The sequence below is a fragment of the Megalobrama amblycephala genome, linkage group LG2 (genome assembly GCF_018812025.1).
Source record: "Megalobrama amblycephala isolate DHTTF-2021 linkage group LG2, ASM1881202v1, whole genome shotgun sequence".
Classification (NCBI taxonomy): domain Eukaryota; kingdom Metazoa; phylum Chordata; class Actinopteri; order Cypriniformes; family Xenocyprididae; genus Megalobrama; species Megalobrama amblycephala.
This window is the reverse complement of record NC_063045.1, coordinates 61,783,124-61,801,814: the sequence shown is the minus strand read 5'-3', so window position 1 is coordinate 61,801,814 and position 18,691 is coordinate 61,783,124. Positions and strand designations below refer to the sequence as shown.

General features: G+C 35.0%; 1 protein-coding gene across 3 annotated transcripts in view; it reads left to right on the top strand.

The window, feature by feature from the left end:
- Positions 1–18,691, top strand: part of unc5cb (unc-5 netrin receptor Cb) — a 218,723-nt gene extending 200,032 nt beyond the window's left edge. For all 3 annotated transcript variants that reach the window (XM_048181361.1, XM_048181360.1, XM_048181362.1), the window contains 7 exons: positions 798–885; positions 2,216–2,387; positions 11,840–12,073; positions 12,513–12,662; positions 14,589–14,753; positions 14,824–15,002; positions 17,325–18,691. In XM_048181361.1, the coding sequence (XP_048037318.1) occupies positions 798–885; positions 2,216–2,387; positions 11,840–12,073; positions 12,513–12,662; positions 14,589–14,753; positions 14,824–15,002; positions 17,325–17,478 (1,142 nt within the window). In that variant the 3' untranslated portion in view covers positions 17,479–18,691. The remainder of the gene's footprint in view (positions 1–797; positions 886–2,215; positions 2,388–11,839; positions 12,074–12,512; positions 12,663–14,588; positions 14,754–14,823; positions 15,003–17,324) is intronic.

Below are 18,691 nucleotides of genomic sequence, written 5' to 3'. Positions count from 1 at the left end.
GCTAATGAATCGTTCACAATAACAGCAAAACACGAATTCAATTTCATGTTGAGGTGAACAGACAGACTTCCAGCTCATTCCGGACTGAACTGTGTGTCATTTTCCTCAGTTTTGTCCTTTGGCTCTTGAGTGCCGCTTTGGTCTCTGGTGATGCAGTTCTTCTCTGTGTTGTTGGTGAGTGACAGTCGCTCAAAGGGAAGTTCACATCAAGGACACGAGAAATCAATGAGCGTCTGAGAAACTGGAGGAATTCATCAGTCGGAATATTTCCACTGCATAGGAACACACAAGCTAACAAAAACATCTTCGATGAACGTTTTTATAAGTTATGAAAACATTATTTCTGAACATTCAAAATGTCTAGTTTTTAAATGTTTTGAAAATGTTAAGGGAACATTCCATTGTATCATTCTTCAAACATTAGGAAATGTTACTTTTGAATGTTCTTTGAACATTCCGAAACAAATAGTAACATTTAAAAAAATGTTAGATTAACATTTAACTAAAACATTTAAGAGAAAACTTTCCATTAATGATGTATAAATAATGTTTTTGTGCTAACGTTTTGAGAACATTATTACAGACCAGATAACTCTGAACGAACATTCTGTTTATGTGGAGTACTGGAAGAACGTTTTTTCATAACCTTGCCAGAACGTTCAGAGAATGTTCTCTGTTCTCTGGACACTCATGTGTGTGTGTGTGAGTTTGTCACTGACGGGGCTTTTGGCACGAGGTGGCAGAGGTCACAGGCTGGCAGACTGATGGTGTGTGTGTTTGTGTGTGTCTCTCCGCAGGAGTGAGCTTGTTGGTGCCAGCGGGCGCCATCCCTCAGGGACGAGTGTATGAGATGTACGTGACGGTTCACAGGAAGGAGAGCATGAGGTATCGTCCTCCCGCCGTGCCGCTCACACTAACCACAGCTCTGCCTTATTCTGGGGATTATCGCCCATGAAGATGCCCATCTGTACCTGACACACAGCTCTTTCATTGCTCACCTATTAATGGAATTCTCTCAGGTGTCATGAATAGATATGAAACAGCTTCACAAACAGTCTTTTTAACCACACAGTATCATTATTATTATCTTACAATAATTCAGATGATCACAGAAGTACTGGGATAAATGTTTATAGTTCGGATACAAACACCGATGTCTATGGTAGTGATCAAAATAGAGTGAATCACCTTGAAAGTAACTGGACTGGATTGTATCATGTTACGCCATTAGGTGGCGACAAATTACTGTTAAAAAATGTATGTCATTGAATCATTCATTCGAGAGATTTGTTCAAAAACACTGATTTATTCAGGAATGAAAAAAGTGAAGTCTATATGAGTGAGTCATTGAATCATTCACTCAAGAGATTTGTTCAAAAACACTGAGTAATGAAACAAGTGAAGTGTTTATGAGTGAGTCATTGAATTATTCACTCAAGAGATTCAGTCAAAAATGCTGATTCATCCAGTAATGGAACAAGTGAAGTCTTTATGAGTGAGTCATTGAATCATTTGCTCAAGAGATTCGTTCAAAAACACTGATTCATCCATTAATGAAACAAGTGAAGTCTTTATGAGTGAGTCATTGAATCATTCACTCAAGAGATTTGTTCAAAAACACTGAGTAATGAAACAAGTGAAGTGTTTATGAGTGAGTCATTGAATTATTCACTCAAGAGATTCGTTCAAAAATGCTGATTCATCCAGTAATGGAACAAGTGAAGTCTTTATGAGTGAGTCATTGAATCATTTGCTCAAGAGACTTGTTCAAAAACACTGATTCATCCATTAATGAAACAAGTCTTTGTGTCATTGAATCATTCATTCGAGAGATTTGTTCAAAAACACTGATTCATCCATTAATAAAACAAGTCTTTGTGTCATTGAATCATTCATTCAAGAGACTTGTTCAAAAACACTGATTCATCCATTAATGAAACAAGTCTTTGTGTCATTAAATCATTCATTCAAGAGACTTGTTCAAAAACACTGATTCATCCATTAATGAAACAAGTCTTTGTGTCATTGAATCATTCATTCAAGAGACTTGTTCAAAAACAGTGATTCATTCAGTAGTGAAAAAAGTGAAGTCTATATGAGTGAGTCATTGAATCATTTATTCAACAGATTTGTTCAAAAACACTGATTCATCCAGTAATGAAACAACTGTGCTCAATCATGATCATGTTGATGTTTTTATGTGGTTTGTCTTCAGGCCGCAGGTGGACGACACACAGGAGACGGTTCTGAGTCCCGTGGTCAGCTGCGGTCCTCCTGGAGCTCTTCTGACGCGGCCCGTCATCATCACCATGCACCACTGCGCCGAGGCCGACAGCGAGGACTGGCTCATTCAGCTGAAGAGCCAATCACAGCAGGGCCAGTGGGAGGTGAGTGGGCGGAGCCACGTAAAGAATGTAAATTAAGGAAGGCAGTTAAAATGGTTTTAAAGTGCAGCTCTATCTAACTGAATGGAGAATGACTGAAATCTACTAATCTTGAATGGCTGGAAAAGTCCTGGAAAAATGATGGAAATTCCTTTCTCCCATAGGGATTTCAAAAAAGTCTTTGTTAAAGAGTTTTAAGCCATAAAACAAGCTACAAGGTGAATCGAAATATTACAAACTTTGATTTGAAGCAAAAAAGCACTTGAAAATTGGACAAAAATACAAATGTACAAGATATAAGCAATATATTTTACATTTATTACAAAATATGCATACATATTCAAATATTTAAGTATTTTGAGAGCAGAGATCGATTCAATTACGTCATTCACAGTGCTTCATGGGAGTGGGCGGAGCTAACGAGATCTTTTGACACATTTTGCTCATTTCGACTCTCTGATTGGTGGAATTTTCTGTACAGCATCATGGGTAATGTAGTTTTTAACCAGGAATTCCGCTTTTAAACATGATTATTTTAAACACGTTATTTCTATGTTGAAATAACGCAGTCTGACGGCTTCAACAGAAGCAAATAGCGTCGATTAACAACCTCGTAGCTCACAGTCGGGCTGACTTTATAGGTTTATAAGTTATCTTTAAAAATCAATTTCCCTATGGAGAAAATGGAGTTTTTACTTCTGGAACCCGACTGTTGCTATTATCACTAACTAAAAAAAAAACATTTTCGTTGCTTGAAATAAAATAGACGTTAACTGAAATAAAAAAGAACATAAACTTTGTTCATGTTGACATTGAGGTACAGCGAACTGCATTGGTTTTTCTATGAACAACTTTCTATTTTTCACTTTTATCCATGGAATGAAGCAGCCAGAGGTCAAATGTGTTCCTCTGAAGCTTCTGAGCTGTTTGTGTTTACATGCTCCGACCCCCTGCGGCGATCCGGCCAGTGTCCCGTTGGATATCCGGCGGCCTGGACACTCGCTCTAGCCAAAAAATGAGCCGGCTGTCAGCGAATCCACACAAACCCAGAGTTAATTAGAAGATGGCGATGAAGAACGGCCTGTTATCAGTCTGGATGTCGGACGAGACGCGGGGCGAGTTTGTGATAGCGGCCCACCCACTGGCCTTGTCATTAACGCGGGCGACGAGGAGAAGTTGTTTATCTGAAGCGAGCCGAGGGCGTAGCTGTGAACAGAGCTCCTCGACGCGGCCCTTTATTATCACACGCAAGCACAATGGTGGCGAGTTAATTAGCCGTGCAGGAGGCGACGGTGCCCACGCAAGAGCTGCGATACACTCACACCACCCTCGAAACACTCATTCACACCCCTCATTACTCTCCAAACACACTCACATTCACCTCACACTACAGCAATACTACTGCAGCGTTACAATGCCATAGCGTCAGATGATAACACCGCATTCTGTGATGTGTAACTGTGTTCATTTACCATGGTATTTAGATAGCGCTTCATGGTACTTCAAAGGAAAAGTGGTACCATCATGATACTCTGACTAGAAAACCTTTTGTAGTGAAAAACTCTTCAAAACTTTGAGTCTTTTAGTAGTAAAAGACACAAAACTAATACTATTAAAATTGTTCTTAGTAAATTAAATAAAGCTAAAAATAAAATCTTATATATATATATATTAATTGTATATAACTACAATTAAAATTAAAATTGAATATTTGGCAATAGCCTACTGAAATGTCAATAAAACAAATCATTGTATAATTTGTACACTGTTTATATTATATTACATTACATTAAATTCAGTTGTGTTATTGTTAGCTAAAACTAAAGCAGTTAAAAATTGTTTTTGGTAATTAAAATCAAGCTTAAATTAAATATAAATATTAAATATTAGTTGAAGAACTTAAAAAAATTAACAAATATTTTTAAAATAAAAATGTTGCTTTGGCAACTAACTGAAGTAAAACAATATTATTTCAGTGCATAATGATTTAAATTTCAAGGTTTTTTTCTCATAAAACCATAAATCATCACTTAATGATATATTATATTATATTATATTCAGTTTTGTTATTGGTAACTAAAACTAAAACAATTAAAAATTGTTTTGTTAATTACAAATCAAGTTAAAATAAAATACCATTTGATGAAAAAATTAAAAAAAAAAACTTTTATTAAAAAAAATGAAATGATGCTTTGGCAACTAACTGAAAAAAATATATGAGTTAAATTAGTAAAATTACTAAAAATAAAACTGAAATGTAAATAAATTAAAGTTAAAATATTTAAATATGAAATAAAAAATACTAAAAATAAAACTGATATGAAAGTAAATTAAAGCTAGAATATCTGAATATTTAAATATTAAAATTTTAAAATATTTAAAAAAAATAATAAAAATAACAAAAGCACAAACATTACTAAAACTGAAACTAAAATGAAAAAGAAACTGAAAATATAAAAATAAATGCTAATTTAAAATATTAATAAATACTACTTAAATAACATTGGAAAGACCAATTATTGGCATAATTTGGTGGATATTAACCCATTTTATCTACATCTTAGTTTCTGTCATTGTGTTTTATCTTGTATTTCAAACCTGTTTATATGATATTTCTGATCAGTGTGACATTGAGAAAATCACACGAATCATGTGACTGACTGACCAGGAAGCGTCTCTCTCAGTTTTCAGTCTGAAAGAAGCGCCCCTCACTCTTTTGATCGCTTCAAGCAGCTGTCAAACTCGGCTCCGCCATCAATGTGACTCTTCATCGGTCTCCCCAGAGACTCTCGCTGCTTTTGAGCTGCTTAGCAACAGTCCTTGACCTTGTCTCATCTTATCAAACATAAAGTACTCTTGGATCGCCTTCAGCCATTCATACAGAGAAGCGGACGATGGTGGGCGGCTGGTGAAAACCGGCCAGAGGAAGCAGAAAGAGGCGTCCTGTTGTCTTCAGATGAGATAAACTCTTGTCAAATGTGCTGGAAAGAAAATGTGTTTTATCTTGGGCTCTTCCCTCATTCTCTCTCGCTTTCTTTTGCCTGAAATAATGAGCGCTTCCTGTTGCCGAGAGACGCTGCGGTCCGTCATACACTTAGTTCAGAATTTTCATTATTCAAAAGCTTGTTTCCTGCATGCATGCATAATCTGATAGAGAGAAAAAAATAGATGTTTGTTTGCCTCCGAAGTGTTTTCAATTTGGTTCTAAATTGAATGCAAATTCGATTTAAAAAGAAGAAAACTTCCTGTCAAGGCTCAGATGAATCACACGCAGGGAAGCCGCTCTGACCTGGTCAGCTGATGCTGGCAAATGCACAGAAAACACAAATACTGACGGAATGAAAGCAGCGATGAAGTGATGAAAGCAATAGTTGACCCAAAATTTAAAAATGAGTGTGGGTGGATGCTGTCAAACTCCAGAACATGACAGAAAATACATTAAAGTATCATAACGTTAATCCATATGACTCATGCACACTCATGCATATTCAAATATGGTGTGCTGCATTCAATTATGCAATACATTTTCATGCAAAATGGCTTAAATTACAGTTTGCATCTCTCATAAAACATTAAATCGTTTGACTTTTATACATTTATTATATATTATATTATACTCAGTTTTGTTATTGTTAGCTAAAACTAAAGCAGTTAAAAATTGTTATTTGTAATTGAAATCAATCTAAAATGAAATGAAATATAAATATAGCTGCAAGCAGCGATGACGGGCCCAAGCCCCAGCACCAACGCCACCCAGGTGGCTTAAAGAAACCTGTGCATGGCGGGCAACATACAATCTTAATTTAATTTAAATCAAATAATGATTTTAGAAGATATGAGAAACTTCCTGTTTCCCTTTTTTTGTCCTTTTAATTTTAATCCCTCGCCATGGCAACACTGTTTGAGATATCCTATAATCGTTCGCAATTTAGCATCTTCAGTTTCTTTTTTCATGTTGACTGAGTTTGGTGGTGATTGCATTAATCTCCTACGAGGAGTACTTAAAAACTCAGAGCCTGATAATTCAAAAAATCCACATTCAAATCAAAATACCTGACATACCGTTGGTCGGAGCTAATGACTGTAAATTAGAAAGTTGTCCGGCTTGATGAGAACAATATATGTACTGAGTTTGGTGACTGTAGGTAAAACTAACACCCAACTTTTGTCAAAAGGTGGCGCTATAGAGCCCCTCCTCCATTCCCATTTCTAAGGTTTTGCCCATGTCTACAGGCCGACAACTTTGTTGTGTGTCTCGAGTTTCATGTAATTTGAAGCTTGCTAAGAGCCTCAAAAACATCCAAGAATATTATAAGAGTTTGATGCGTTGCCATGGCAACAGTATTTAAGATATCAAGAATCCTTTCACATGTCTACATCTGCCATGTCTTGACATTATTCTTACGAAGATTGAAGTGAACTGGGTAAAAATAAGGGCGATTTCAAAACATTTTGAAAGTAACACACTTCCTGCTGCCAGTTGGTGGTGCTATGACTTTGACTCACAATAGTCACATCCATGTGATTGGGCTTCTACAATGAACGCACAGCTGAAGTTTAATCAAAATCAGTCAATGTTTGCAGAAGTTATAACACACTTCCTGTGTCCCTTTTTTTGCCATAAATACGCTGCCTCGCCACGGCCAAACCATTTGAGATATCCAATATCCTTCCGCAATTTAGCATTCTTATTGTCTTGAACATGAAAAAGTTTGTTGTGAATTGTATGACAACCTTTGAAGCAGTAGTTAAAAATTGAGAGCTTGGTTCAAAAAATCCACATTTAAACAAAAATACCTGACTTTCTGTTGGTCGGAGCTAATGACTGTAAATTAGAAAGTTGTCAGGCTGAATGAGAACAATATATGTGCTGAGTTTGGTGACTGTAGGTTAAACAAACCCCCAACTTTTGTCAAAAGGTGGCGCTATAGAACCCCTCCTCCACGGCCATTTCTAAGGCTTTACCCATGTCTTCTGGCTGGAAAAGTGTGTGTCGAGTTTCATGCAATTTTAAGCATGCTAAGTGCCTCAGAAACCACCATAAAGAATATTAAAGTTTAATGCGTTGCCATGACAACAGTATTGAAGATATCAAGAATCCTTTCACAGATCCAATCCTTTCAATGAAAATAAGAGGCTCACAATAGTCACATCCATGTGATCAGCCTCCTAGAACGAACACACAGCTGAAGTTTCATTTAATTGAAATCAAGTGCATGACACCTAAAATTTCAGTTTGTTTCTCCTATAAAACCATGAATCATATGGCTTAATAACATGTCATGACAGCTGCTGGACACTATGGAAAATATCCTGCAAATGTCTCCTTAAGTATGACAGGATTTTCATATATAGCTAAACTTTTCCTTGAAGGCATGAGATTATTCTGTTTGCACACAGCTTGTATTTTGAGTTTCAGCAGCACTGAATTTTCCTCATGTTCTCCAGAGTTTGTTACTCGGAGCTGAACCTCCGCGTATGATGAATATCCCGTTATAGCGGCGCTGATGGCACAGATGTGACTGTGATGGATACTCGAGGTGCAGGCAATAACGCCACATATGCGTCTGGACCTTTAAACAAAGAAATAACTATCGATTACATCTGACGTCTGACAGCCGCCCGGCACGTAATATCCGTGGGTTTGTGGAGATGGCCAGCAGAGATGAGGTGATGATGACTGTGGTTGATCACACGCGGCTAGGAAATATTGCTTTCCCGGTCGAATGATGTGCCGTGTCAAAATACATATCCATTGAGTCATTTCCACACTGTAAATGTTCTTTTTTCACTCGCATCACGCTGAGTGCGCGGCCGACTCTTTGATTTGATGTTTGCTGAGAGCCGTTTGTAAAATATCTTTTATTTTTTAGCATTTCTGCCTTCCGAATGCAGCATTTTTCCTATCCCTATTTTCCAAGAACACTTGTGGATCGTTATAGTGTGGAGAGACTTCTATGAATTTGTGCTGTAGCTCTTTTTTGAGCTCTGATGAATCGACTGAGAGCTTGAGTAAATAAATCATTCTGGAAGGCATTAGCCCAGTTTTCCATCCTGTTTGCTAATTATCTCGCTAACGCTCTCAAATCCCGCGCTCCCACAGGATGCGTTAAAGAGGCTAATGGCCAGTCATAATACCGCTGTTTAACGGCCAAGCCGACTATAAAGTATTTTAATTCCTTTTCTCTCGTCTATAATGGGATGAAATTAATGACAGTGCGAGCGGCAGGATTAGAGCTAATAGATGGAGACGCATCCTAGCTGCAGAACCACCGGCACAGACCGCCGTAATGAGAGACAGACGCAGACCAGCACGAGCGTGAGGTCAGAGGTCACTGATAGCAGGTCTGCCTCAGAGACGTGCAGTGATGAGCTCGTAATGTGAATAGACACACGCATACAAACACAGACTTACTCACATATTCATTCATAGTGAGCAGAATGAACTGTCTGTAATAAACACTGCTGACGGCCAATAAGAGTTATTCAGTATCTGAAGCTGTAGAAGCATCAGAAATAACTCAAATCATTACACATCAATTAAAAAAATAAAAATAAATCATTACAAACAATTAACAAAACCATGTCTTCATTGTTTCACAAAAATAAATTCACATTTACATTAATATTCACATAAGTAAGCAATAAGGTACTCGAGGTTGTGCTGTATTGTAAATAAGTCACGGCTGAAGGGTGTTGTTAGGCACGACGTGAAGCGGAGTAACCCCTTCAGCCGTGACTTATTCACGATACAGCACTAGCCTCGAGTACCTTATTGCTTTTATAAAACAGTTATCACACAATATAAATATTAAAGCCAAAAATATGTATCAATGCAACATTCATGAAGTAAACATTCAATAAAAGCCTTCCTTCCGCCGGAAAAAATAGTCCCTGACCGTGAACAGCAACAGAAGTTACATTATTACACCATTAGATGGCAGCAAAGACACTTTATGAGTGTGTCAGTCAGTAGTGAAGACTTTTATATTGAAAAGACTGAATTGTTGTAAAAATGGAACAAATGCTTTGACTAGCGCTGTCAGTCACGGAAAACCCCTTAACTGTTAAAAGGACAAGATATCGCAGCGGACATTTAAACTAATTTTTTATTATGAACACAGGACTGACCTGAAGGAAAATGCTAAATCTGAATGCAGCTAATAAACTCGCTCGCTCGATCTCTTTCTCACAATACTCTTCTACATGATACAGTAAGATTCAATGAACAATATCAATTCAGAACAACAGTTTATGTTGCTAAGAGTGGTTGCTAAGGGTGTTGTGTAGTGATACACAGAACCGTTGGGTGAGGCAGTCATAGCCGTGTTTTATTGTGAATAAACCACAGCTACTGACCAATCAGAATCAAGGACTAACTGAGAACTAACTGTTTTATAAGATTCAATAAATCCATTCAATAGTAAAATTTAGAACAATCACATAACATAATTAAAAATGCATTATTCAAAATCTACTAATTGCTTTTACTAAATGTTGTAAATATATATATTAAGGCTGTCAAGTGATTACATTTTTAATCTAATTAATTGCAAATTAATCACATCAAATTTGGCTGAGAAATTGACCTCAAAAGATCATTTAAAGTCATTATTGTGTTAAATGAGAAGAGCATCAAATGAACAATACAAAAAATATTTTCTTTTATTCAACGTAGAATTTATTACACAAACTTTTAGGCTTCAATTGCCATGATTTTTATCAGAAGCAGCATCTGAATTGGTATTTAGATAGGGTGATTCAGGGTTATTGGGACACTTTTTGCCATTGAGATGAATTGGAAAAAGTGTCCCAATCAACCTGAATGCACCCTATATTTGCAGACCGAATCCGTTTGGATTGCAAAATGTTACGCAAAAGAAAGAAAGTCATACAGGTTTGAAACGACATGAGGGAGAGTAAATGTAAGTAAACAGAACTTTCATTTTTAGGCAAACTATCCCCAAAATTATTTTATTAATGAAAATATACTCTAAATAAGTAAGTCATTGACTCATTCATTCATTCGATTAATTTAAACAGCTGATTGATTGATTCAGGAATGAAGTAAATGGTTCTCTTTATGAATGAGTCATTGAATCATTGCTTCACCTGATTGATTCGCTCAAAACGTGGATTCATTCAGAAACGAAGCATTGCTGTGTGTTTCTCGGAGACGCACAACATTCTGCTCTGGCTTTATAGCTAATATTTTCATTGGCATAATTGACAATATTTTCACTAAAATATAACACAGTATTAACTTCGTATTTATTAACCCCTTAAGACCGGATGGAGCGCCGGCGCTCCCATTTGCGTGTCTCTCTTTAAAAGGCAATAAAAATTGAATCCATATAGGTAGCACAAAAATTCTTTTTGCATACAAAACCAGAGACTTTAAACTTTCATATCAAGCCTCCAACATGCTTCTGTTGCATTGTTTTCACCCTCTAATGAGTCTGAGTAATATGCGTTTACAACAAAAATAGCACAGCCGCTAACTGACTACAAGTATGTATATTTCACGTGCTCATAACTTCAGGAAAAATGCACAGATCATAAAAAATCAATATAATATAATGCGTTGATCACAAGATATTACTCACGGAATGATTTAACATACTTGGCTAAAAACATGTCTCACATCTCTACATGCAGTGTGTATCCAATGTTCCCGGACCCATCCATGTTCGTTTTCCAACGTGGAATAACACAAAATAGATATCATTTTAAAGCTTAGAGTCTCATCTTTTTAATGCATCTAACCATTTTGAAAAACTCCTAACGATTGCTGAGAAGCACCTCTAAACCGGAGTTTACCGCCCGTTGGCGCCACCTGGCTGAGGAAAAAATGAACAACAATTTTTCAAACTATTCTTTATGCTATCACCACGAAATTTGAACCAGATGCAGCTCACATATAGGAGAGTATCTTATTGTGTTCCTGAGTTATTCCATGTCAAATAAAAAAAAAGAAAAATTATTTTTTAAAAATTATATATATTTTTTGTCTTTTATCAGCTGTTTCTCAGCAAGAAAATGTCCAAATGTCATGTATTTATATTTTCTTAAAATTTAAAATGTTTTCTATCAAATGATACCTACCTTTTGACTCTCCTTGCTAGAGTTTTGTTGTTATGAGTCTTTACTTTTGTGTGTGTCGCTCAGAAAAAAAACCCTCTAAAATAGCCTTCAGGTCTTAAAGGGTTAAACTGTTGTATAAAATCAGTATCACATTTGCACTCATGCTATTTGGGACAAAAACGGCATGTTACATCAACAAGTCCCATAAACAATCATCGGTTGAATGAAATGTTGTGGAGTTGATTGTCATGGTAACAGTTGTGTTTTTCAGAGGAATCAATGCATGTATATTAATATATATAATCTGATACAAGTGTTTTAACGCTGAAAGCATCAGACGCACTGAAAGAGATGTGTGTGTTTGTGTGCAGGACGTGGTGGTTGTGGGCGAGGAGAACTTCACCACCCCCTGCTACATTCAGATGGACGAGGAGGCCTGTCACATCCTGACCGAGACGCTGGGCACGTATTGTTTGGTGGGTCAGTCCGTCAGCGCCGCCACCACCAAGAGACTGAAGCTGGCCATCTTCGGCCCCGTGAGCTGCACCGTCCTGGAGTACAACATCAGAGTCTACTGTCTGGACGACACGCAGGACGCGCTGAAGGTCAGCAGAGCCTCAGAACGCTTCTGAGCTGCTTCCTTTACAACAAGTCGTCACGTTGTGTTGCTGACAAGTAGTACTTTTCTACTTTTTTGTCAGTAGTTTAACTTGCTTTAAATGTGCAGCGTGACTAGTTTAACTACTTAAATCATGAGCAGCCTGTAACTTGGCAAACTCAAGTTTCACAGTTGTGTGTGTGTGTGTGTGTGTGTGGGAGTTGGCAGCAGATGTAGTGTAGGTGTCAGCAGGCTCGCGACAACATCATCTGAATATAAACAATGATATGAATATAATCTCTCGACACATTAACCCTCCGCACGTCCTGCTGAATCTCAAACTAACCGTGCAAAACTCATTAAAAAAGTGCGAGGTGATGGCAGATGAACTGCGTGTTTGTTCCCGCTGAGCGCTGACGGACTTCCTGTTTGTGTGTGTCCGTCAGGAGGTGCTTCAGATGGAGAAACAGATGGGCGGGAAGCTGCTGGACGAACCCAAGTCTCTGAACTTCAAGGACAGCACCCACAACCTGCGCCTGTCGCTGCACGACGTCCCGCACACCCTCTGGAAGAGCAAACTCATCGCCAAATACCAGGTACACACCTTCTGAAACCACTGCCTTTACCAGAGTATTTTTATTTCGGGAAACTTTTACTTTTACTTTACTACGTTAAAAAGCATAATATTGTACTTTTACTCCACTACATTTCATAAAAACACATCGTTCCTTGTTATTTCGAACTGAAAAGGAGTGATGCCTGATTCATGAACGAGTTGATTCTTTCCAATGAACCTGTTGGTTCACAAATCACACTGAACGATTCATCCGCGAATCGGATTGATTTGATCGATGCTGTTCTTGGGGAAACGACTCACTGAATCAATGATCCGGTCAAAATGAGCCAAGAATATCGTTTCAAATGATTTTCAAATGATATAAAGTCAAGTACTTTTATATTTTTACACAAGTAAATCTAGAAATGAGTACTTTTACAGTATAAAGGGTTTGTTTTGCAGGATTATTACAGTTAATTAAAATTAAAACAATTAGAAATAATTAAAAAATAGTTGAAATATAAACTAAATATATTAAAATGTAAAATATATTAAATAAATTAAAATGTGAAAATCATTTAGTTTAACGTGATGTACTAAACTAACTGAAGTTAAAATTAATAAAATATGTATGACATTTAAAAAAAAAACTAATTAAAATGACAAAAACAACAAAATTAGTAAAAACTGGAGTAAAAATGTATAAAAACCATATAGACATATTAAAAAACTAATAAAAATGAGAAAAACACACAACAAAATTATTAAAAACTGGAGTAAAAATGTATAAAAACCATATAGTCAAATATGAAAATCGTTTAGTTTAACTTGATGTACTAAAATAACTGAAACTAAAATAAAAATTAATAAAACATATATGACATATTTTTAAAAAAACTAATTAAAATGACAAAAACACAACAAAATTAGTAAAAACTGGAATAAAAATGTATAAAAAAAGATATATTAAAAAAAACTAATTAAAATGACTAAAACACAACAAAATTATTAAAAATTTAAATAAAAATGTACAAAAACCATATAGTCAAATATGAAAATCGTTTAGTTTAACTTGATGTACTAAAATAACTGAAACTAAAATTAAAATTAATAAAACATATATGACATATTTTAAAAAAAACTAATTAAAATGACAAAAACACACAACAAAATTAGTAAAAACTGGAATAAAAATGTATAAAAAAAAAAGACATATTAAAAAACTAATAAAATGACAAAAACACACAACAAAATTAGTAAAAACTGGAGTAAAAATGTATAAAACCATATAGACATATTAAAAAACTAATAAAATGAAAACACAACAAAATTATTAAAAATTTAAATAAAAATGTATAAAAACCATATAGTCAAATATGAAAATCGTTTAGTTTAACTTGATGTTCTAAAATAACTGAAACTAAAATTCAAATTAATAAAACATATATGACATATTTAAAAAAAAATAATTAAAATGACAAAAACACACAACAAAATTAGTAAAAACTGGAGTAAAAATGTATAAAAACCATATAATCATATTAAGAACTAATAAAAATGATAAAAACACACAACAAAATTGTTAAAAACTTAAGTAAAAATTTATTTAAAAAAACAGATATATTAAAAACTAATTAAAATGACAAAAACAACAAAATTATTAAAAACTAGAGTAAAAATGTACAAAAACCATATAGTCAAATATGAAAATCATTTAGTTTAACTTGATGTGCTAAAATAACTGAAACTAAAATTCAAATTAATAAAACATATATGACATATTTTTAAAAAAACTAATTAAAATGTCAAAAACACACAACAAAATTAGTAAAAACTGGAGTAAAAATGTATAAAACCCATATAGACATATTAAAAAAATAAAAATGTACAAAAAACAGACATATTTATTTAAAAAATCGAATAAAATTCTAGAGCATATATTAACATCTCTGTGATCTGTGCGCAGGAGCTTCCCTTCCAGCAGGTGTGGAGCGGCTCTCAGAGGAACCTGCACTGCACCTTCACCCTGGAGCGCTTCAGCGCCGCCACGCTCGAGCTGTCCTGCAAGCTGTGTGTGAGACAGGTGGAGGGCGAGGGACAGATCTTCCAGCTCAACACCACCCTGTCTGAGGTCAGCATTACCACATCATTCTTTCATTAATATATATATATGTATATGAATCTGTGATCTGTGTGTGCAGGACTCTCAGTGCATCGACACGTCTCTCCTGGATCCGGCCAGTAACATCACCACACTGGTGGGTCCGAACGCCTTCCGGATCCCGCTGTCCATCCGGCAGAAGCTGTGCGGGAGTCTGGACGCTCCTCAGACCCGCGGCAACGACTGGAGGATGCTGGCGCACAAACTCAACCTGGACAGGTGAGACGACGTGTGAAACTATTATATATATATATTTACTCCCTTCAAACTTCATTTGGATCCTCACTGTTTCCGTCAACTTCCCGAACACACGCTAAACATTAAACACGTTCATCCCCAGCAAAAGCAGGCTTTATGAGGTTATTATCACCTTTTTTGTTTTTAATTCTCTTTTTTTGAAATATCTCTCGGATGTTTTCGCTCCATTACTGCTTAAACTAGTGGATCCACAACTGTGTGGATTAATGAGAGTCTGTAAATTAGTGCCTGATGAGAAATTAAGCTTAATATTTCCATCATTTTGTTGGAGTCATTTTCCTTTGTGTTATTTTATATAATGACCACTAGGAGGCGCTCAAGGCATGTTTACCTTGATTAGTTTTCCCTGAAGAGAGATATTGTTGTGATAATGTTATTTTTTCCATAGTGTTTATTTGCATTTCAGTTGTTGATATTTAATTTATTTGTTTGTTTATTGTTTTTAATTTTTTTTAAGTATTTCAGGAGCTTTTACTGTCATTTTTTCAGTTTATTTTATGGTCTAACAGTTACATTTTTTACATTTTAAAATGTATTATTCTATGTAAATTGTAATTATTTTATTTTAATATTTTTTTTAATAGTTTTAATTCTTTTTTTCATTTTTAATCACTGCAAAATGAAATGTAAATGAGTTTTCGCTCATATTTTCGTGCACATGTACAGTTTTTCACTGCTAGATTAATCATAATGTTCACTAACAATCAAAAGTCAGTCTTCCTCGTTCAGTGTTCTCTATCCCATCATCCCGAGCCTCTCAGTCTGCCTGTATTTCTCAGTTTTCCCAGCATCCTCTCCTGCTGCGTTCTCTTCCTCTCTTCATGTGTGACATCATCACATCATCATAAAGAACACCAATCACACCTTGAGAATCTCCGTCATTACAGACTCATTTATGAAAATTGCTTACGTTTATGAAGCATTTCCAGACGTCCCACTGTGATGTTTTACATGCTTGAAGACGTTTTCATAAAAGCATATTCATGTGTGCTATATGTGTTTATGCTTTTATTCACTGTTTTATATGATGAAGACATTTTTTTTATGTAGAGCATAATGGGTGTTCATGGGATTGTAATGGAAATCCAATGCTGATTAAATGTCCAGTATAAAATAATAATAATAATAATAATAATAATATTTTTTATTGAATTTATTTTTATAAGTTTTGCTCAAGTCCGTCCACAGAACAGTCAGTTCAGTTGTTCTTTTTTGTTTCTTTTGATATTTTATTTTTTTTATATACTATTTAGTTTATTTTATTTAACATTTTTTCATTTTTCATTTCATTTATATAATATATAATGTTTTATATATGTTATAAATATTTTATATATGTTTATATATATATATATATATATATATATATAATTTAAAACAAAATATTTATAACATAAAAAATAATTATTACATAAATTGTAAAAAAAAAAAGTCATTAAAACAAAAAATATGAGCATAAATAAAAGCTATTAAATGTGAAATAAATGTGGAATAAAATAAACATACAACATAACATACAAATTAGCACATAAAAATGAGATGAAGAAATAATTAAAAAATGAAAAAAATACAGACAACAGAAGATATGAAATTAAATATAATATAAAATGATTTTTATATTTACATTTTAAGTCCCTTTATTTTTAATTTCTATTTCACATTTTTTTCATTTTGCTCCTATTTTTTGTATTAATGTTTTATTCTATTTTATTTAATTTCATATCTTCAGTAGTCTGTATTTTTTAATTTTTTCATTATTTTTTCAGCTATTTTTTTTGTGTTTTTATGTTCTAATTTGTATGTTACTTTGTGTAATTTTATTTTATATTATATATATATATATATATATATATATATATATATATATATATATATAATGAATTTATTTTACATTTTATGTCATATTTAATTTTTTATTTATATTATAAATACAGAACATTCTGTCAGGTGTCAATCAGTTTTGATTTTTTATTTCTTTTGATGTTTTTTTTTTTTTTTATAGTTTCTTTACATTTTCCAGTTGCTCCTATTTTATTTTTTCTTTTAATGTTTTACTTTAATATATTTCATTTCATATCAGTAGTCTTTATTTTATTTCAAATTTTTAATGGCTTTTATTTAAATGTTTTCCTTTTTACATGTTCTGTAATATTTCATATATATATATATATATATATATTTTTTTTTTTTTTTTTTTTTTTTTTTTTTTAAGTGCATTAGTCATAGTTTAAAAAGTTTTTATTTGTTTTTAATATTGTTAACCAGTATCCCGTGTGTCCACAGGTATCTCAACTACTTTGCCACAAAGTCGAGTCCGACCGGCGTGATTCTGGACCTGTGGGAGGCGCAGCATTTCCCCGACGGCAATCTGAACCGCCTGGCTGCTGTTCTGGAGGAAATGGGCCGTCACGAGAACATCATGGCAACCGAGCACTGACACCCGCCGGGCGCAGGAAGTTCCCAGAGAGCTCGAGTCACAGCGGGCGGCCGAGATCGCTGCCTGATCACCGTGACCTGTTCCAAACACGTTTAATCTGCAAAACAAGTCGACTTGAAAGGTGACATCCCAAGGGAAGAGGAAGAGTCTGTACGATTCCTGGTACAGTTGTTTGTTTTTCTATTCGTCGAATCAGTTTCTTAGGAAACGCGACTTCTGCTGTCCAAATACTGGACCTCCGGCCTCCCCGCGATGTCACGTGATCAGGACCGAACGCGGGAGCGGCTCGCAGGCGTGGTGATGAAAACAAACATTATATGAATACGTGTTGGAAAATGCCTTTATTTATACGTTCCTTTCATATCTGGTTTCGTTTTTTTCTCTGCTCTCATTGCGCCATCCAGTGGACAGAGCTTGTAACTACACGTCCAGCCTCCTGTATATACAGCAAACTGTAAAGTTTAACAGTGTTATTATGATTATTATTCTATGATTATGTTTTCATTTTATTATTAATTGCGTTTTGTTGCATAGTGATCTGTATGTAATCCAACTTTAGACAAACTAGGGACTAAACTCTTTCAGCAGCGATTGTGCGGTTTTGTAAACGTTCACCGTGTCCTGGATGTTCCACACCTCCTGCTTTGGGACTAAAAACGTGACGGACGCGTTTCAGGAATAAACTTCAGTGGTCGTCGCTCATAAGTTCATCGTAATCACGTTGCTTTTGTACGGCGTGAAGACATCGGGCCGTCTCCGGTCCTTCAGTTTGTGTGCGTTTACGGCACGTGAATCGCTGCGACTTTACCGGACAGCAGCCGATCAGAGGACGAAGCGATGGATGCATGTGAAAGCGCTGCAGTGAAAATAAGTGTACAAAGAACAACTAAACTAATAGCCATTTGAGTGTGTTTGTAATTTCCAGCATCGTCTCTTCTGTTCACGTTCAGTTGTCCAGATTTCTGAAGCTGTCTATGCAAATTCTGCATCCTTTATCAAAGAAGTTATACATGCTGAAAAACCGCTAGCAGTTGCTTTCCATAGTTATCAATCATGCGATTATTATATTTATAGTGAGGATGTTACTTATTCTTTTATGGCACGTTCATGATGTAATTTGCGAAAGCTTGCATCTCCTCTGTGAAGTTTCTGTACAAAATGTAAGAAAGAATTTTTAAACGAGTAATAAATTATATTTATATGCAACACTGAA